The sequence below is a fragment of the Tiliqua scincoides genome, chromosome 2 (assembly GCF_035046505.1).
Source record: "Tiliqua scincoides isolate rTilSci1 chromosome 2, rTilSci1.hap2, whole genome shotgun sequence".
Lineage (NCBI taxonomy): Eukaryota > Metazoa > Chordata > Lepidosauria > Squamata > Scincidae > Tiliqua > Tiliqua scincoides.
This window is the reverse complement of record NC_089822.1, coordinates 129,322,039-129,344,167: the sequence shown is the minus strand read 5'-3', so window position 1 is coordinate 129,344,167 and position 22,129 is coordinate 129,322,039. Positions and strand designations below refer to the sequence as shown.

General features: G+C 41.8%; 1 protein-coding gene across 3 annotated transcripts in view; it reads right to left on the bottom strand.

The window, feature by feature from the left end:
* LOC136641521 (cyclic AMP-dependent transcription factor ATF-7) overlaps positions 1-22,129 on the bottom strand; it is a 125,008-nt gene that overhangs the window by 24,653 nt on the left and 78,226 nt on the right. For all 3 annotated transcript variants that reach the window (XM_066617362.1, XM_066617363.1, XM_066617364.1), the window contains 2 exons: positions 10,005-10,101; positions 3,661-3,779 (listed from right to left, as the gene is read on the bottom strand). In XM_066617362.1, coding sequence (XP_066473459.1) covers positions 3,661-3,779; positions 10,005-10,101 — 216 coding nt within the window. The remainder of the gene's footprint in view (positions 1-3,660; positions 3,780-10,004; positions 10,102-22,129) is intronic.

The following is a 22,129-nucleotide window of genomic DNA, read 5'->3' as shown; positions in this document are numbered from 1 at the left end:
GGCATTGTCATTCATAGAAGTACTGTAATTCTACTATACAGGTCATTTCTGAATTATTGCTTGATTTATCAAAAGTCAACAAGAGAGTCATATGACATTACAAATCTATGGCCAGCCTATTGTAATAAAACCTAACCATAGGCCTGAACCTGGCAGTGTGCCACTGCACTTATTTTCAAGAGCACGGCATGGCCTTTTCCAATTTTGTTAATAGCAGCTTGCTGCCTCCATTGATCAATCGGGCCTGAGGAATAGCAAAAGGAAGTGGTAAAACAAGGGGCAATGAAGCATTTGTGGCAAAGAGGGAAAGAACAATGGCCCAGCAAATAGTCTTGAAGCAATTAAAAGCAGAAATCTATGGTTTGAAAGTGGAATAGTGCCTCCTCTGATCCTTGGATGCTTCTCTGGAGTATGCCAAGATATTAAAGCCAAAGTAGAAAGAGCTGCTGGGAAGAAATTAGCAAGACAGCATGAGCAACCAGCCTTCCATGTATTCAAAGCAGAGGACTGCTTTTAGTAGCAACATAGAAAAACTGGGGGGGGGGAGTGACACTCAAGGATCTTATGTAGCTTCTTATTCTCATTCTTTTGCCTAATGCCAGTTTTTTTTCCTGCTAATTACCCCCTGCCCCACCCCCTTTGTTACCTTTTTCTGTCAAGCTTTTCTTTACCCTTAGTAGACCATTCTTTTCTGTCCACCAGGACAATGGTTTCCTTTAAATCACTCCTTAAAACCCACTTTATATACTAAGCCTTTCCTGAACCTCTATAGTACTTTAGTAGTGGGATTTTTGCTGCCTGCTGGCCCTTATCTTTCTACATGCTTCCAAACTGCCTTATTAACAGCACAATGGAAAATAAGCTACAGCAGAAACAAGTTGGTTCCTTTTAAAATCAAGTGGGTCTGCTAGAAATTATGGCACTTTCAGATTCTCTTTTTGCTAACTCTTATCTTAAGAGCCATGCCAGTTTAGTGTTTTGTGGTTATAGGTTTGTTAATTTCATGCCAGTTTCACTCCTGGATTCTTGAAAGTGAAATTATCATGAAAATGACACTTTTAAGGTTTAAGAAGTTTCAAAAGTGACTACAGAATTCAAGGTCCTTGGACAAAGTCTGAGCTACTGAGAGTTGTTGCTTGTCCAACTCCACTTGTCAACCCAAAGGGGCATGGACAAAGCGACATGTGTGGTACCTTTTAGACTAACCTACTTCACATGTTGTAAATAAAAAATAAGGGAGGAAGAAGAGAAAGAAAAGAAACAATGCAAGTTGCTCTGAAGGAAGGGCAGGGGACAAATACAATAAATGATTGCAGTCTGTCTCCACGCTGTGTGTGCACACCTATCGCGCTTCTTATTCTTCTGTGTTTTGCAATGAATGGAACAGGGATTGGCCCCCTGTATCAGTGAATTATACATGGTTTGTATGCTGACTGTGAAGGCCAACTGCCCACAAAACAAAATCTGGAAATATCTTTTCTCTCTGCTTTTAATTACCTCAAACTCTGTGACTGAAACTGTCCAGGACAAAAACAACAACAAAAAGAAAACCCACACAAACAAACTAAAACTAGCACCAGCAACTGGGCTCAACTCAGCAAATGTTCAAAGCATCTCATGAATGTGCCCAACAGTCTGCCAATTTTTCAAATAGCAAACCAGCTGGATCTAACAATCCAGGCAATTCTAGCAGGGGAAATTTCTTCAGCCTGCCTGAAACTGGCAAGTTTTGAACGGCTGCAGTCTCCTGTTGGAGGTCACAAATATTAGGACTGAGTCATATTTAACAAGAAATAAACTTCCTACAACCCAAGAATCCTAGTGGTAGCTATTAAATGGTGCAACAACAGGATTATGGGTGGTCTCCACATATAAAATGGCTAGACTGTAGGTTGTTGGCCATTTATAAAATCAACCTCAAAAACCTCAAAAACCCAAAAGACTCTGGGTTGCAATAATGAAAAAGGCAAGACTGAAACAAAAGACTGTCAGACAGGACCACTTCACTATGAGGGTACTGCAGCAAAAGCAAAACGCAACATTCACGATACTAAGGGGATAGAGAACTAGGAGATTTGAGCAACATAGTGCTGAATTGCTCAAGTCACAGCCTCTGGAAAGACATTTATGAGATTTAATTTCCACAGTGGTTCAGATGAGAAACCAGACAACTGCAAGCAAAATCCCATCAGTTTACTAAACAGAATTTCAGAGGAGGGTTAACTGATGGAGGAATATGAAAGGCAGGTGAAACTATGCTTATCCAAGAAGGGATTTAAAAGGAGGAAAGGGAGTAAAACAATTCACTTAAGAGCCCATTCACTTAAAAGCATAGTGTTGATCTGTAAAACTGGAATGGCAAAATAGCCCTTTCATAAATCTTCCTGCCTCTTATTTCATTGAACAGTGGAGACCTGAACACAGGTAGTTTAATGTTGAGTTAGGAATGTTTTTTTTTAAGAATTTCAATAAAATAATAATAGGTGCTAAACGTGTTTCTTAGTGCCTTTGCTCTCATTGACCAGAGCACTGGCTGCTAAGAGAAAGTTTGCTTCTTATTCAGCAATTGGGAAAAAACACTGCCTGCACATAGCTTGATGGAATATCCCTGAAAGGACCAGACTCCTGCAGGACCTCCACGAGTGTATGCAACTTTCCGGTTTTATAGCTAGCCTCTCTTATAACTCCCACAAAACAAGCCTTTTCCTTTATCTTGTCTGTAGCCGCCACAGCACAGACATTAACTAGTTCCTACAACACAATGATGGCAAATGGAACAGAGACATCCCTGCCTGCCCCAATTGTTATGTGCTCCTCTCATTATAGGAGAACAGTGGCACACAGCTGACGGCTACTCCATGTTACAGGGCAGATCAACAGTCTGCAGGAATGGTCACTAGCACTTCTTAAAATGCTGCCTTCAGCTCCTTTCCTTCCCTTTCGTTATTGCTGCTATAGTGTCAGTGCTTGTGTAACAGACAAGTTCTAGCACTGGGAACAGAGGAGTTTGCCTTTGTATTGCTATACCTACATCCAGCTTCCACATCATGGCTCATAAGAATGGGCAGTTAGTGCTATATCTTTAGAAAGGAAGCATAATGTCTATGGACCATAAAGTATTCAGCACTGTTGATACCAAATATTTAAATGTCAACACAAATTTTAAAAAACAACTCAGTGATAGCACTACACACTCCCTACAACTCTGAATGGTGTGGAGATGTAGCTGTACCCTCAACTGTGAAGATGCCCTCAACTGTCTGACTGCTTGTGACAGAAAGCAGTGAACAGCAAGCAAAACAGAAAAGGCAAGGGTCAAAATACAGTACTAGCTGCTTTGCACACAGGAAACAACGCCAAGACAGCTCTCTGTCAGAGACCTGGAAAGTCACTGCAAGTGAGGTAAATAACTATAGACTAGCTGGACCACTGATCTGACTTTATATAATGGCATTCCTCTACAGGTACATTTTCTGATACACTGGGGATAGGCGACAACTGGTCAAGACATTAAGCTGGATGAAGTACTGGGCTGGTAACATTTGTTAGTGTTGCTGCTTGCATCCTAAAACCCATACATCACAAGGATGCCACAGAATAAAGTCTCCTTGAAGCTCCCAACATTTTAGCTTGATGAAAATGAAGTTCTTTGCCTCTTGCCTTTTTCTCATAATCTTCTGTGGCTTTCTTGAAGTCATGCTCAAATGAACTGGCCAACTCATTGAACAGGCCAACTTCCTCACAGTTCTTTAGAAAGCGGGTTGGTGTTGGAGTCTGATCTGTTCAGAGAGTAAGAAAAAAGATAATTAGAAATAAAGTTTAGATTACAGTTTTCATCTCACAGAATACAGAAACCAGGACTATTCAGTTATACTAATGTTCTTACCAACGTCATTTTCAGCTTCTTAAATTTCAGAAACCACCAATTCCTTTATTCATGCATCTCTATTCACTTTTATTTTTATAAAACAAGAGGTAGCCTAATCATGAGAACTCCTCCCTACTGATTAAAGTAGGATAAGGAAATTTGCACCATATAATGGAAGAGGCAGTTAGGCATGCTACAGAGATGAACTAGGGAAGGTAGGGACTGAATGTGTCAGATAGTAGGATTTCCACTTAGGTGGTTATGAGTTTGGAAGAACAGTCGGAGTTGGGAGAGGTTGGTGAAAATAGCAGAGCAGAAGGATGGGATCACTTTTAGAAGATGCACCTAAGAGGAGGAGAGGTGAGGAAGAGAGAGAGAATGTGCAACTGATTATACAGTGAGAAGAGAGAGAGAGCTTCCTTATGGCACAGCATCTTTCTATCATATCTGCTGCCCAGTTCCTAAAGATCTGGAACTGAGAATCTTCCAGTGGTCCTGCTGGTGAACTGGCAGCCACAGCTGAATAAGATTTTTCAGCACTGGCCCAAAATTCTGGAATCGGCTTCCTGTCATACAACGGATCAAGGAGCACGACTCTTAAGCAGGCACTGAAGAGGGACTCTTTAGGCATGCTTTTTATGGTTAGGTACTGTTTTATGAATCGCTCCATTTCTTATGGTTTTAATCTTGCACTGCCTGTGTGTTTTATTGTTTTATGATCCTATGCTTTTTAAAAAAGTGTTGTGCTTAAAAGTGTTTAAAAAGTTTTAAAGTACCTTGCCTTAAGAATTTTGTTTGAAGAGCAGATTATAAAAAGTATGCATTATGTAAATAAATGTTCAAGACTTTCTGCTGTTCTTAATAGCCTTGCCCCACAATCTTAGAAGTATGCTTCAGAATCCCTCAAGACAAGGTTTCTGCGAGTTGCGACCTGATGTCCAGTGGGCTGGGCCCTCCTACCTGCCCTTAGGTCCATTGGGCTCCAAACTGGAGCCCTCTGGATGCAACTGGAGGTGCACCAGGTGTTTGTAGGCCTTAGAAGGCCTCTGTAGGCCTCCAAGAAGCAGCTGGAAAGTAATGTACAGTTTACTTCTTGGTTCGTGAAAGTGACTTCCAGTCATCTCCAGAGCCCTGCAGGGGCCTTCCAAGGCCCAGTTCCAGAGGAGGTGGTGGGTTGTGGTGCTGACTGCTGCAGAATAGGTAGAAACAGCAAGGAGACATTTAAGAACCGCTGTCTTAAGGTATAACAGGATGTTAGCCTCAGATAGCAGATACTTCATTGGTAACCCAAAACGTACTATCACTGGTTGAGCAGCTGAGTTGATCCTGAACTACAGACTTTTTCATGCCCCCACTGCTCTTTTTTGTTTTACATCTTGAAACAACAAATCACTGGTCAGATCACCTCAGCTTTCACAAAGGGAATAATCTGAATTCAGGACCTTGGCTAACTCTTATAACAAATATGCTGCCCTTTTCCACTTCCTTGATTCCCCCCCCCCCCACTCACCCTACAATCTCCTTTATACACACACACACACACACACACACACACACACCCGGAAACAGCTTTAATGTTTTGTTGGTTTCAACAAAATGACAGGGTTTCACTAATGTCCTTGAAATGTAGATAATTAACTCTACAAATAAATTCACACTTTAGTAGTAGTTGGCAACCTTCAGTCTCGAAAGACTCTGGTATCGCGCTCTGAATGGTGGTTCTGGAACAGCGTCTAGTGTGGCTGAAAAGGCCGATTCGGGAGTAACAATCCCTTCCACAATGGGAGCAAGTGCAGTTTGTCCCTGGTCTTGTCTCCCTGGCTATGGGCCTTCCTTCTTTGCCTCTTTGCCTCAGACTGTTGGCCAAGTGTCTCTTCAAACTGGGAAAGGCCATGCTGCACAGACTGCCTCCAAGCGGGCCGCTCAGAGGCCAGGGTTTCCCACCTGTTGAGGTCCACTCCTAAGACCTTAGGAGATCCTAAGATCCCTCTTGCAGATGTCCTTGTATCGCAGCTGTGGTCTACCTGTAGGGCGCTTTCCCTTCACGAGTTCTCCATAGAAGAGATCCTTTGGGATCCAGCCATCATCCATTCTCACGACATGACCGAGCCAACACAGGCGTCTGTTTCAGCAGTGCATACATGCTAGGGATTCCAGCTCGTTCCAGGACTGTGTTGTTTGGAACTTTGTCCTGCCAGGTGATGCAGAGGATGTGTCGGAGGCAGCGCATGTGGAAAGCGTTCAGTTTCCTCTCCTGTTGTGAGTGAAGAGTCCATGACTCGCTGCAGTACAGAAGTGTACTCAGGATGCAAGCTCTGTAGACCTGGATCTTGGTATGTTCCGTCAGCTTCTTGTTGGACCAGACTCTCTTTGTGAGTTTGGAAAACGTGGTAGCTGCTTTACCGATGCATCTGTTTATCTCGGTATCGAGAGAAAGAGTGTTGGAGATCGTTGAGCCAAGGTACACAAAGTCATGGACAACCTCCAGTTCATGCACAGAGATTGTAATGCAGGGAGGTGAGTCCACATCCTGAACCATGACCTGTGTTTTCTTAAGGCTGATCGTCAGTCCAAAATCTTGGCAGGCCTTGCTAAAACGAATCATGAGCTGCTGGAGATCTTTGGCAAAGTGGGTAGTGACAGCTGCATTGTCGGCAAAGAGGAAGTCAGGCAGACATTTCAGCTGGACTTTGGATTTTGCTCTCAGTCTGGAGAGGTTGAAGAGCTTTCCGTCTGATCTGGTCCGGAGATAGATGCCTTCTGTTGCAGTTCCAAAGGCATGCTCCAGCAGGACAGCGAAGAAAATCCAAAACAAAGTCGGCAAGTGGGCTCTTTTAACCAATTGTGGCATATCACTTATCAAAAAGAGAACAGTTCTCTTCTACCTTACAAAAGTTTATCTGTTTGATGGCCTGGAGAAGAACCTTACCTGCCAGAGAGGTGCAGGAGAATGACCACTTAAAAGCATAGCGGTAATCTAATGTTCTGGATTTTTGCTTCAGAATGTCTGTTCCTAACTACTGCATGTGTAAACTTACTGTTCTTTGTAAATAAAAGGCAGCTTACATTCTGTGCTAAAATAATTGTTTTTTTTAATCTTTTAACAAAACATTCTACAGTCCAAATTATGCACATTTGAATATTTTTGCTTATTCTCAATAGTTCATTTTGCTCCTGTTAACCATGGGAAGCCTTGTCTTTGGACTACTGAAAAGGTTAGAAATGCCTTTTTCCTTGCCAAATTTCAAGCATGCATGGTGCAGCTGTGGGTACACTGAATTAAATCTCAGTCCATAACACTCAGCTCTTTACTTTACTAGGTCAACAAGTAGGTCAACCTTTACTAGATCAACTAATGTTAGCAAGCTCAGAATTTCAGGGAAGCTTTCCACTTGCTCATCGTATTATTTGGTGTCAAAGAGGAAAACTGATTTATTCTTGTTGAACGACAAGATGAGAGGCTGACATTTGCAGGATATTTGCAAGGACAGGAAAGGATCCATCTGCTTAATTGCACAGTTGCAGCCAGAGGAATAAACGACTTGCATCTTCTACCCTTGAAATGGTCCCTATCCGCAATACAGCTTACAACTGTGGTTGCGAGGGGATGGTTGTAGTTGTGGAAGTTATAGAACTGCTGACACTTTGTGCCTGACAAAAAGATATAAAAATGCAAGACAGTTCTGCTTTGTCCTGGTGGCAACTGTTTATATCCAGCATACAGTTCTAATATGAACAACCCTTTAAGCAGCTCCTTCATGTGTCAGGAAAAAAACGGAATTTCATGACCAGGAAGGGCTCTGCTTGTAACACGTTAGCTCTGAGACATCACAAAAAAACCAAACCAAACAAAAAACTATGACTTTTGATTTTACAAGATGTAAAGCAGTGGTTCCTAAAATGTGAGTGAGTTGTGGCTCCCCAGGGAGCCATGGAAAACCGCTAGGGGAGTCACAGAATCCTTGCTAAAAATCCACCACCCTATACAATGTATTGGATTGTTTCCCTAATGGGGAGCCACAGTCAACGCCCCAGTAGGTCAAGGGAGTTGCCAGTCGAAAATGTTTGGGAACCACTGACGTAAAATGTAAGGTGCAACACTATTGCAGCCCCCCTCTCATCCAAGCTGCTCTAAGGCCCATTTTGTACATTACAAAATAGAAAAAGAAGGGTTACCACAGCTAATAAGTCACTCCTATTGACTGTACTATATTATAGATAATTAGTTATAGAAATAAATATTTCTATACTGTTTTTCAACCACTACAAAAAGTTGTTCACAATTTTGTTTACATTACATAAATAAATGTTTCAACTTATGTACAGACTTCTAGACCCTAACCCTAACCTATACTTAGTAGGAGACTACCTACTTTAGATTTTAAAATATTTTAGATTCTTTTCAGCTTATACAACCTGAGAACGCGGGCAGGATACTATGAAGCAATTCACATGCTCCCTTATCTGACTTGGCTTATTAGAGCTGCCTGGAAGAGACTGGCTAAATGGAAAGGGTGTGTGTGATGAATTCATCTCTGGCTGTTGTTCGACCCATCCTAAAGAAAACCTCCCTAGAAAATCACTTTGGATAATTACCAGCCAGTCTCAAACCCCTTATTTCTGGGCAAGTTGACAGAGTGGGTGATGGCCTCTCAAGTTCAGTGGGTTCTGGATGGATTACTTGAACCCTTTCCAATCTGGCTTCAGACCAGGTTTCAAGATGGAGACAGCCTTGCTTTCCCTGATGAATTAATAGCGATGGGGTCTGGATGGCGAGAATGCATACGAGCTTTGCCCATCTGTGTCCACACTTGAGTCAGTCAGACCTGACCATGGTGGTCCATGCCTTGGTGACATTAAGACTGTACTACTGTATGTTACTGTAGCATGCTCTTCGTGGGGTTGATCTTCAAGACAATTTGGAATCTGCAGTTAGTGGGTTCATGAGCTTTGTGATTTGAGTCAGACAGGCCACTGACCCTGCAACTGCACTGGCTGCTGGTTTGTTTATGGCCACAATTCAAGGTGCTGATTTTGACATTTAAAGCCCTTTATGTTTTGGGGCCAGAGTACCTGAAGAACAGCCTTCCTCCATATAAACCATCCACTGAGGGAAGTGCCACCTTTGCTTATAGCCCATTGGCAGCAATTAGAGGGAGGGCCCTCTCTGTGGCAGCAACATTATTATGGAATATCCTCCCAGTTAAGAACTATGCCCTCCCTGTTAGCTTCCGGGTGGGGGGCAAAAAACTTCTCTCTTTCATTTAGCATTCTTAGTTTTATTGTTTTTGTTTTGTTCGAGTTATTTTGTTTGTTTTTGACCGTTTTTATGGGGATATGAAACATTTTATTGTTGATACTGGTTGTTTTTACACCTAGTTTTTTAAATTTTTATATTATTATTGTTGTGATTGTATGAATTTTGTAAGATGCCTTGGGTATCCCAGTAATAGTAAAGGCAGGAAGAAATAAATATTTTAAATAAACATAGATGGTATGGACTTTTCATAAGGAAGTACTTCTCAAGTGGAAACTGTGACTATAAAAAGAGAAAGACTTTTTTCCCCTTTCAGTGTTCAATAAAGCAAGATACATTTCACCCAATGATTGTAGCTCTGTCTATTCTGTCCTTCCACTCTCTTTTTAAAAGAAAGGATCTAGAATGTGGGAGAATATTCCTAAATGGCAATAATCTACTGCCAGATCCAAATCTTATAAAAGGTTGCACTGACTGCGTGTGTTGAGAGACTCAGCTCGGTTTCACAAATGCACTCCAGGCAGCAGCCAACATGTGCAATGGACTTTCAAATTTATTAACTGACAGCCTAAAAGCTGAAGAATATCGACACGTGGGACAAGGAGAGGAAGCAGGGCTTGTCAGCTTTTGTTCGTCACCCTGAAAAGCATATAAAGAAATGTGAGAGTCAGAAAGATTTATCAGTAAATCTTTCACTTTAAGGTACAAAACCTAATTCTTCCATTACACACACACTCCTTCGCATCTTCCTGATGAAATGAAGGTCACAACATGGGTGGAACTTCTATTATTCAGTGCATCTGGTCCCCAGCATCAATTTTACAATGAGGCTGTATTAATGTGCCACTTTCTCAAGTTGACCTATACTGCAACACGTACCTGCTATGATGACTGAATCTGTTCTGGCAGGACCAAATTTCAAAGTCATCTCATGCTTGAGTTTATGAACCGCCAGGTGGTCTTCATTTGTAAACCTCTGAAATGAAACATTTGGGAGAAAAAAAACAACCCTGAATAAATGCCTTTTATATTATACTGTATGTCCTGCACCAGGATTTGGGGTGGGGTGGGAATGCCTCAAGATAGAGACTGTAATATAATCACCACAAAATGCCAAGCAAAAACAGAATAGGACAGATTGCAAGAGAATGGCTGTGCGAACCCAATTTTCTCTAAATGGAAGGGAAAAAGCCATAACATGCTGAGCTGCTGGCAAATACAAGGAAATTGGTTTAATAATCAAAATTTTAAAAGGAAAAAAAGGCAATGGCGGGCAGTTATTGCAACTAAAGTAGGAAATGTAAATTATTTTCTCCGCAGTGCTCTGTGAAATGCACCACTTTATTATTGACTAATGGAGAGAGAAATTATTTACTAGTGGTGACAGTAGTGAAGAGGCAGAAGAGCTAATGTCTCAAATTGCGCCAAACAAAGCTGGCATGTACAAGACCATTTGGCCCTGTAATTTATGAAAAGGAAACACCAGGCTTGCCCAAGACCACTGTCCAATGGCTACAAATACAGAGAAATGCAACAGCTCAATTATCACTCCCAACAAACCCACACATCTCATGTGCCAAAATATGCTATGCTCCACCGGCAGAATGATTACAGGAAGGAACAAAGTATAGCCAGACTCTGGGACCCTGCTTCTCCCCTTCCCCCTGAACGAGAAAGACTCTTGGCTAATAATATGTGTCACCAATAGTGTTGCCGGTCAGTGTATCAATGTTTAATGACTGATCATCTGCCTTTTCACTGATTAATCATTAAAATTTGCATGTCACCTTGATATAGTATATGCCTATATATACACTATATAGCATATGCCTTTTTGAGATACTTAAGGAAGTGAACAAAAAGCTGCTCCTTATTGTTGGAAAGATAAGTCATTTTTAAATGTTCTCTTTTTCACACCTGACAAGATAAAAGGATCAAAATAGTTTTAAATAAGTTAGGAAGTGTGTTCTTTACTCTCAACCTCATCAATTCAAATTATTATTATTATTAAGAATGAATTTACCACTTTTCAACAAAAGAGGTTCACAGTTTACAGAGAACATCAAATAACTAAATGGCTCCTCATCTCAAAAAGGTTCACAATCAAAAAGATGCAGAAGAAACACCAGTAGACAGCCACTCAAAAACCTATTACATGCTGGGGTGAATAGGGACATGATTCCCTGGCTAAATATAACAGGAACACCAATCCAACTGGTGTTCTCTAATCCATGGTTCTCACACATTTAGCACCGGGATCCACTTTTTAAAAAGAGAATCTGTCAGGACCCACCAGAAGTGAAGTCATGACCAGAAGTGACATCAAGCAGGAAAATTTTTAACAATCCTGGGCTGTAATCCTACCCATACTTACCCAGGAGTGCCATTTGCTATCATTGTTAAAAGATAGACATAGTAGCTTGTTGAAAATACAGGTCTGTAACATGTCCCCAAATGCAGTCACATCCCATGGTGGCATCAAGTCTAATATATTAAAAATAAAATATTGAAATGAATGGGGACCCACCTGAAATTGGTTTGCAACCCACCTAGTGGGTCCTGACCCACAATTTGAGAAACACTGCTGTAATCAATTAGATTACCAACTTAAGTAAGCTGCTTCCTCTCAACCTTGCTTCCCTAATTGTAGTGGGGGTGTCAGGATCCAGAGGAGGAAAAATGCCCCTCCATTCAATTTCCTTATAACCACCTAGGAAGGCCACCTAGGTAGCTACCCCACTGCCACCAGCCCAAGAACCAAGATCACTATTCCCTGGGCTAAATTCCTCTTTTTTACAATATAATGATGTTGAAGGGACTCTCCTCAATTCCTCTCTCCTACTCCCATAACAGAAAAGAGTAATGGCTCCCAGATACCCCAAAGAGACCCAAAAGTTTATTAAGATTCATGAACTATTACAACTATGAACTATTACAACTAAAAAAAAGGAGAGTTTCTGTACAATCCAGATATAAATTAGATAAGAATACTACAGTTCTAGGAGGTTCCCAAACATCCAGGACTCCCCCAAGGCAAAACTCCTTTGTGAACTGGTTAATAAAAGCAACCAAGGAGAAAAATTAAAAACCTAATGCAGGCTGTTTTACTGACTATCCAGAATTACATTAACTTCTCTACTTTACTCACAACACCAAGGTGAGGCTAACTCTCCCTTAGGTCTCATCCCCGAGCAAGGCACCACCCATTTAGGCAGAGGTTCTAAAACTCTTTGGAAGTAAAAGTCCTGAGGCAAGTTGTTGCAGGAGAGGGGAAAGGCAGCGATGTGGTCACAAGGATAGTGCCGCTTCTGGGGGTGAAAGGGAGTGTTTCACTTACACAGCAATGTAAAAAGCAACCCAAGAATGAGAACAGTGGGCTTGTAAATCCCAGACATGGTAATACCAAGAGCTTGTCCAAAACACCATGCTTCATCATAGTTGGAGAACCATATACAGGTTGGCACTCTGTATCCATGGGGGTTCTCTTCCTGGATCCCCTCCCCACAGATACTGAAATCCATGAAGGGGCCCTAAGAGGACCTCCAAATGCGACCAGAAGTGTCTTCCAGTTGAATCTAGAGGTGTTCTGACAACAGCTCCCTGAACACCTCAGAACACCTCCATAACGAAAGATACTCCTGGTTGCAACTGGGAGGTAAAGTGAGGTCCTCCAGATGCCGGTTGGGGACCCAGAGGCAGCTTGAATCAAATCCATAGGTCCTGAATCTGTTGATAATGAGGGCTCACCTGTATACCAAGCAACATCTACCCACCTACACGAACATGCTCACCACAGTCAACTTGATGCTTACAGCCACAAGACACCCTACAAAACAATCTGAATCACCTGCAGTGTACCAACTCTGAAGAGTCCACCTCAGGGTTCTGCACAGCAGGTCAAGTTTCCAGCAAAACCACTGGATGGCTTTTGGAAGTCACTCTTTGTTAGCCTCAACTTTCTTTCTGTAATACGGGGAAACTAATGCTGAGTTTCTTTACTGAGATAACATATGAAGCAGTTTGAATGCATCCGAAAAGCACTATATAATAATTAGCAGTATTTATATACTGCTTTTCAACAAAAATGTTCACAAACTGGCTTACCGGTTATCACAAAGTGGTTTTATCACCCCATTTCTACAACAATAGCAGTGCCAAGCACAGCAGGGATAGTTTTTCCTAAGGTAACTGGAAGGGAGAACAGCAGGGGGCAAGCCAATGGTTTAAATTCAGTAGTGTTGGTCATATGGATGATATTGATAGAGAATACTGTGCCATGATCTACATAAAGCTTCGACAGGGCCGACCTCAAAACAGACTGCACCCAGTGTGGGTTATTGCAGCACTTCCTTGGTAGAGTGCTGCAAAACTAGTTGAGTAAGACTACTAGTAAGCCCACTAAAAGTTATTCTCCAATACTAGCCCACCTCCTTCCCAATATACACCAATGTAAGTCAGTTTTAGCATAACAACAGCATAAAAGGAATGAACAAGTTCCACTTTACAAGTACTTGGTGTCTTGAAGGTTCTTTGGTGGCCAAGTGTCAATCTGCCTTCCCAATTTAGTGGCCTGAGTGTAGCGTTGCTGGATGACATCTAATTTCTGTATGTAGCACACTGACAATGCAATCCTTTGCATGTTTACAGAGAAGTGAGCTCCACTGCACTCAGCAGGGCTTCCTTCCAAGCATGTGTGCATAGGGTTGCTGCTTAAAGGAGTAATGCACAGGATCTTTATTAGGGCCAACACTGTTTAAACACTTTTAGAACCGTTGTTCTACTTTGATATCTCCCCTGAAGGCAGTGGTTTATAAAATTACTAGTTTACCCCTCCTCAATGCACCTCAATGCCAGGAAGTGTGCTGAGCAATCACTGGCAGGCTTCTACAAGCCCTAGGGTCAGGATTCAAGCTGAAGCAGAAGCAAGGCTCTGCTGCCCATTTCCTAGGGGTTGCCTGCACAGGAATAAAGAGAAATCCAATTGAGGGCTGCTTCAGTTGCTACTTAACATGTTAAGTACTTAACATCTTAATAAAAGTTGTGGCCTTCGGTTTACTTGAGTTACTGCTGCTGGCTCTGCCTTTGCTCTATAGTCGGTTTTTGCTCTATAGTCACTCTATGGTCATTTGAACTGTTCTTTTACATATAAGATATGTAGAAGAACAGTTCAAATGAGTTCAAGTAACCTGAAATATGTGAACTGAGAATTTCACTGAAAAAGGCCCCCCCCAGCCTTTTAGTTCAAGTTTAAAGTTTTTCAGAGGTATTTTTTTTAAAAGGAATTTAGACCTTTACAGTAAATAGAGTCTATCTGTAATATAAACTTCAGACAGGGATCCAAAAACCAAATCACCAATGGCAACTGCTCTTCCCCCTGCTCACGCCTAGAACATAAAACCCTTCTTTCTCCCCCACGTTCTCAGCCAACTGAAGAGAAAGAAAAAACTGTAGTCTCTTCTCAGCCCTCTGCACATACCAGAGGACACAGTGGAAGGAAGTGGTTTGATGGCAACCATAAATAATGGCCAAGTTGCAAGCCAAGCAATATTTGTGGAACGGGAGTGTGCTTGTGTGTGGAAAGTTTTCAGCTTGTATTACTGGCCTTATCACTAACACCAATACTGTATAATTGGCCTTATCACAGTCACAACTTATTAACAATGCTCTCAACAAGTTAGGATATGTCCCAAATTACCTCCTTTATCAAGGAGTGATCACATTATTGAAGGACATCTGCAGCAATATGAATGATATTCTCTGCTATACTGCTTTCAACTTCACCTATTCTCAGGGACAGAATACATATGTAAGCCAAACATACAACTTATAAATCATGCCTCTCCAACAAACCTTTGCTCAGATGTGAAGCATGTAAGGCGGAAACAAATCTTTGACTGTAACTATAAAGTACAGGCACAGCCTTCCTCTCATCTCCTACATAATGATAAAAGCAATAATCTTGTACAGAGGACCTACAATAACAACATTACAATAGCTAAGAACTGAATGGCATTCAAAAGAAAGTTAATTGCTTAACACAGTGTTCTTCAACCTGTGGGTCATGGCCCCAGTGGGGCTGCAGCAACCTTTCACAGCCTGTGTAAGAGAGGGCTTGGGTCCAATTCAATAATGATACTGCCTTATCAAAACCAAGTTCTTAATATAATCCTGCACAGCCTCTTCTTGCTGCCTTGCTCCCCAGCTCCTAAGGCTGGCCCTGCTCAGGCTGCTACCTCACAGAGTTGTTGTGAAGACAAAAGAGGTAGGGCAGTGTTTCTCAAACTGTCGGTTGGGATCCAATAGGTGGGTCGCGAGCCAATTTCAGGTGGGTCCCCATTCATTTCAATATTTTATTTTTAATATATTAGACTTGATGCCACCATGGGATGTGACTGCATTTGGGGAAATGTTACAGACCAGTACTTTTAACAAGCTACTATGTATAATCTTTCAACAATGATAGTAAATGGGATTTACTCCTCGGTAAGTGTGGGTAGGATTACAACCGAGGATTGTTAAAACTTTTCCTGCTTGATGATGTCACTTCTGGTCATGACATCACTTCTGGTGGGTCCTGAAAGACTCTCATTCTAAAAAATGGATCCCGGTGCTAAATGTGTGAGAATCACTGAGGTAGGGGAAACAGGGAGGATGGGGTGGGTGGACTGGGTTCCAGAAGGGGGGGCATGATCAGTGGTAAGCCCCCATCTTCACTTTATTTATTTGGGTCATGGAACAAAAAAGATTGAAGACCACTGGCTTAATATGCTGTGCATTCAGCAACTAGCATAACAACAGCAGGAAGCACTAAAATCATCATAGCTAAAATTTGAATTAAAGCATTTATTTCATTGCACAAATCTGAGAGCTGGTAAACACACAAATAGAGTTTCCTAGGGAGATTACGGTATTTATCAAGAGTCTGAAGTGAGGCAATATACTGAAACAACTTTCTTTAGATACCACTCCAAACCTACTACAGTATTTCCATCCCCATTATAACAGGATGTGTCTACCAGAAAATATTTGCATATAAGACACACAGTGTCTTTCAGATCGACAGAGAGAATCTATTTCTTCCATTTTACTAGCCGTGTGCTGAAATCAGGAAATCCACAACTAGAGGCACTGCCGTGGGAATCAGGGTGTGCAAGACACTGATGCTCATTACATCCGTCTCAGAAAGCTGTCTCATGCTTACATTCTAAAAATGTTGGTTTTGGTGCTGATTGCTCCAGGGACCCATTTTACTTTAAAAATGTGCTTACATCCTGAACTATGGTTAATCCGTGTTCTTTTGTTTTCATAAACTAAATCAGAAATACAACCTACATTCCTGGGTTATACTTATTCAGGTTATGAGAAAGCCAAGACTCAGTATCTGAAATGCCAGCACGTTAAGCACTGCCCATTGTTGTTCCTGGCTCAGAGTTAGGCAAAGTAAAAAAAAAAAAAGCTCTCTCCACACACACACACACACACACACACTTTAAGCAACAAGTTGGAAAAAATACATTCAACATGACTCCATATTTTTCCTCATTCACATAAACGAAGTTTAAATACATATTTGACCTCATTTTTAAGCTCTAGCCATTCTTGTTGTTTGAGCAAATTCTTGGGGGGGGGGCAGCGGAATGGCAGCAGCGGCAGTGATCTCTAGGATTGCGCCACTACTGGGGACAAAAGGGTTAAAAAAAACTTACCAAAGCCAATGCTGGCCTCTGGTGGGTGTGGGGAGCCCTGCAGATGCCTCCACAGGGCTCCTTAAGCCTCAGAATGACTAAAAATAGTGATTGGAACCCACTTCCAGTTTTGCAACTGAAAACAGGAAGTGGGTTCTGATTTTTTTTTTAGTCATTCTGAGGCTTGGGAAGCCCTGTGGAGGTGTCCGTGGGGCTCCCCACACTCTCCAGGGGCCAGCGCTGGCTTAGGTAAGTAAAGAAAAAACCCTCTGTCACTGGCAGTGGCGTGATTTGGGGGATAGCATCACTGCCACCCCACCCCACCCCTTAAGTGGCCAGAGACAAGTGCTTCCCTGGCTGGCATATTGTGACCTGCCACTTTGGGAACTACTGTGCTAGCACAAATTAACCATGACCTGAGTTTTCAGACATACTACGTTCAGGACTCAATTTTGCATGTTCACTTCCATCTTTGTGTGCAGAAGTGGCCTTAACACTGATTAGTGTTATCTTGGTGTAACACTGATTGGTGTTATTCATAGAAGTGGTCTATGAATTCAGACATAGCAGGAAACCATAATTTGCACAAACTGTGGTTTGCAAACCAGCTTCAAACTGTGGTTTTATATCCTGACTTTTTTGTTCCCTCAAAAACCACAGTCTGTAGTCAGGTTTGGTTAACTCATAATAGTGGTTTTAAAAAAAAATTGTTTTACATTCTAACTGAACACAGCTGTAGTCCCAATCTTACAAGCTGTAACATTAGTAGCATGCATGAACAAATTTTGGGCCTGGTATTTGAAGGCGCCCGGGTTTTCTTTGTTGAGGCTCTGTACCTCCTCAGTGCCTATGTTAAAAGGCAAGCAACATCATTCATGTTCTGTTCTAGCACAGGTTTTCTGTATAAAAGGAAAAGGAGGTTTGCCTTCCATGGATGCACTCCCACCAACCAGCAAACGGAAACGTTGTATTATACTTTAAACTTTTACACTTACTTTGAACAGATGTAGCCAAGTGTAAAGCACACCAGGGATCCGGAACTTAACTTGAAACATCGTATAATACCCTTCCCTATTAATAACGCTTACTAGTTTCCTACTATTTTTCTGGTTTATACAACGGTACAATAAAACTGAATGTTTCCCAAGTAACTGAAACAGGCAAGAACTATGTCAAAACAGCTTCACACCTTGCCCTCCACTCTGCCTTCAACCATGAGAAATGGAGGGTACTCATCCTTTCTTCCAAATTCAGACAATAAAGCAGCTGGCCAAACAGGTAAGAAAAGCAGAAGAAAGTAATTCTGCCTGCCTGTGTGCTCCCTTCAGGGCAGAGGCCTTGTACAAGTTTCCTATCTTTCCCATGAAAATCTCATATTGAAAATACCAAACTTCGTTTTATTTTTAAACCCTAAAACGTAGTATGTGAATGTGATCCCCTAAACTCCCAATCCCTTCCAAAGAAAACTGCCCAGCAGAAGTGACTAATGATGACTAACTCTCCACTAATTACAGCTGAACCACAGGATTCTTGTGCAACCTCGGGCAGGCCAATTTTATCAGCTTACGGATCCACTATCCTCTCTAAATCCTGCGCTTACTCACAAATTTTATTCCATCATTCTGTTAGTCAAGTAAATCCAACTCTTATTTCACAGATGAGAAATTGATGTTTAAAGCACAGCATAACCTCAGGCCTATATAGTCATTGCTGCTACCCCAAATTGCAATGCCTCCCCCTTGCCCACTGTCCCAGGTCTAATAACTCATCTCTTGCTCACTTGTACCTCAAAGAATACTCAAACCTGAACTCATGAAGCAGAATGTGTGTGCACCACTGTCAGCCATGTACATACATGGAGGGTGCAGGCAATTGTCAGGGACATAACTCCCACTGATCCTGCTCAAACAGATATATTACAAGAGGGATTAGTGCATACAATATGAAGCAATTACCAAATGATTGCAACTATTGGAAAATACTACCATCAACTTAAGTTTGGTTAGAGACTTAGCTTAGACTAAGCTTAGACTTAGCTTGGTTAGAGACTTAGCTTAGAGACTAAGCTATTAAGAGCTCTAGAAGGATCTCACCGGACTGGAAGAATGGGCAGCAAAATGGCAGATGCGCTTCAATATCAGTAAGCGTAAAGTCATGCACATTGGGGCAAAAAAAATCAAAACTTCACATATAGGCTGATGGGTTCTGAGCTGTCTGTGACAGACCAGGAGAGAGATCTTGGGGTGGTGGCGGACAGGTCGATGAAAGTGTCGACCCAATGTGCGGCGGCAGTAAAGAAGGCCAATTCTATGCTTGGGATCATTAGAAAAGGTATTGAGAACAAAACGGCTAATATTATAATGCCGTTGTACAAATCTATGGCAAGGCCAAACCTAGAGTATTGTGTTCAGTTCTGGTCGCCGCATCCCAAAAAAGACATAGTGGAAATGGAAAAGGTGCAAAAGAGAGTGACTAAGATGATTATGGGGCTGGGGCACCTTCCTTATGAGGAAAGGCTACGGTGTTTGGGTGTCTTCAGCCTAGAAAAGAGGCGCCTGAGGGGGGACATGATTGAGACATACAAAATTATGCAGGGGATGGACAGAGTGCATAGAGAGATGCTCTTTACACTCTCACATAACACCAGAACCAGGGGACATCTGCTAAAATTGAATGTTGGGAGAATAGAAAAAAGAAAATATTTCTTTACTCAGCGTGTGGTTGGTCTGTGGAACTCCTTGCCACAGGATGTGGTGATGGTGTCTGACCTAGATGCCTTTAAAAGGGGACTGGACAAGTTTCTGGAGGAAAAATCCATTACGGGTTACAAGCCATGATGTGCACGTGCAACCTCCTGATTATAGAAATGGGCTATGTCAGAATGCCAGATGCAGGGGAGGGCACCAGAATGAGGTCTCTTGTTATCTGGTGTGCTCCCTGGGGCATTTGGTGGGCCGCTGTGAGATACAGGAAGCTGGACTAGATGGGCCTATGGCCTGATCCAGTGGGGCTGTTCTTATGTTCTTAGTTATCTTTCTCCAACAACATTTTTTCTCTATACAAGAAAGATGAACAGGTTTCCCCGACAAATTAAGCTTCCTGATGCTTTTATATATTCAGAAGTATCTTACACACTAGTGCCGTGGTAAAGAGGGCAAAAAGAGTCTTACTTATTGCATCTGAGAGGTGCAATTTTTGGCAGAGGAATAGGCTGCAGTGACAAGAAAGCTGATCTTTCATTTGGGAGACTTGAGTCTTACTTCAGCTGTTACCTCCCTGAGGCACATCAGGCAAACCAGCACTTCTCAGGGCCAAACTAAATGTCACCTCAGCAGCCATTATTGTGGTTCGCATACCAGTCCCTTTTCAGCTAGAAAATCGTCGTTGGGTCTATTTTAACATTAAAAGGAGCAGAGAGGTGAGGGGAATTAGACTCCCTCGCTCTCTCCTGTGTGGTTCTCAAAATTTTCAGCTTACAGAGCCCTTTAAACTCCTAAAAGGCATCTCAGGGAGCCCTGCCAGCGTATGCACAGAGTCTCTGGGAGTTTCAGAGTGCTGACACATGTGCAAAGTGGGGCAGCACAGGGCAGATGGCAGCCACTTATGGTGTACTGGTGAAGTCCCTGAAGGGCTCTTAGTGAGTCCCAGGACTCCCAGAGACACTCTGAGAAACACTTCTGTAATTTATTGCTAGCCCTGATTGCTTTTGGCATTGGAGCTAGGAGTTGGGGGGGGGGGGAAGAGGGTGATAGATTTACAATGGGGACTGTAAGGTGGGAGACAAGTTTCCCTGATGTAAACCCCTTTTGATGTTAAAATTACACCCTCACTCAAGTGAACAAACAGGAGTGGATGCTGTCATCAGATCTGGTATGACCTTCAGGTCCATCTGCAAAAAGAGAACAGGTGATCTCCCTCAAAAAGCTGTGGCATTTTTTTTGTATACTGAAGACTTTGTCTACTATTTTTGTGTAGTAGATAAGTAGCACATTTATATCATGCTATTACATTTATATAGTGCTATTACATTTATAATCACCCCTGCTAATTGGGTAAGAGGCACTTTTTCAAATGGGTGCTCCTTTTTTTAGCAGGGGGAGAGTAACTGGCCCACCTCACCCCAGCACTGTCTGTTCTAGTGGCTGTCTGCCGGCATTCATTTGCATCTTTTCATATTGTGAGCCCTTTTGGGAGAGGGAGCCATTTAGTTATTTGATTTTTCTCTGTAAACCGCTTTGTGAACTTTTAGTTGAAAAGCGGTATAATATAGCGCTTTTCTAAGTGCACAAAGTGCTTCACATACATTATTATATATAGGAATGATTTAATCGGTCAGACATCAAAATTGTTAGCATACTTTCACACGGCCTAGAAAGCTAAAATAGGGTACACATGCAGCACAAACACTTCAGTGATCAGAACTGCATAAAAACAGACATGCTTACATATCCCCTGGAAGTGGGGAACATGAGGTATACCCAAATTCTTAAGATACTTCCATGTTAGCGAAAAGCCTGAAATTTGGTACTTGTATGGTATGTGACACCCTCATTGCTAGACAAGACTGAATATGGGACATGCATACATCTTTACTTTGAAAGAGAGGACATGAAATATATATTATGGTTAGGGTACTTCCATAACACCTGGAAAACTAAAAATGTATTCTACATGTAGTCCAAATACACCCTAACCACTAGCCTTAAGCGTATTTTAACACCCAATAGTATCCAGAACAGAGAAGACCAAGTCGTACATGGGACAACATGCATGGGATATCATTCAGAGAATACCCAGCAAGATGCATCCATGTTTGCAGAACGCAAGCTGTAGTTACGTACTAGTAAGCCTATAAGCCTGTAAGTGGGACGGCCATCTGTTGTCTATTATAACAACATGACAACAGCGAAAGAGGGATTAAAGAGAAATTGTGTTCTAAAAGTTGCCATAGTTTATCTACTACTGGAATAAACAAAAACAAACAAGCCAACAAGCAAAATAAGGAGTCATACACTGGGAACTCCTCCATAAAGTCTTTGTATGTTACCATTGGCATGCTTGATGGTTTCCCTTTCTATATAAAATCCATCAGCAAGTTTTGTCACTTCTCCAAATTCCCTAAAGAAATTTAGATTGGCACATTTTCAAAGCTACCAACCAACCCCCTTGGGAGAATATTCATTTTTAACATAGCAATCTTCCCTCAATGAGAGAAGCTCTCTTTAGTACTCCATTTCCTAAAATATGTTGGAACTTTATTTACTAAATACAAATCATGCCCATGTAATGTTACATATATCAACTGATTAGGATTTAAGA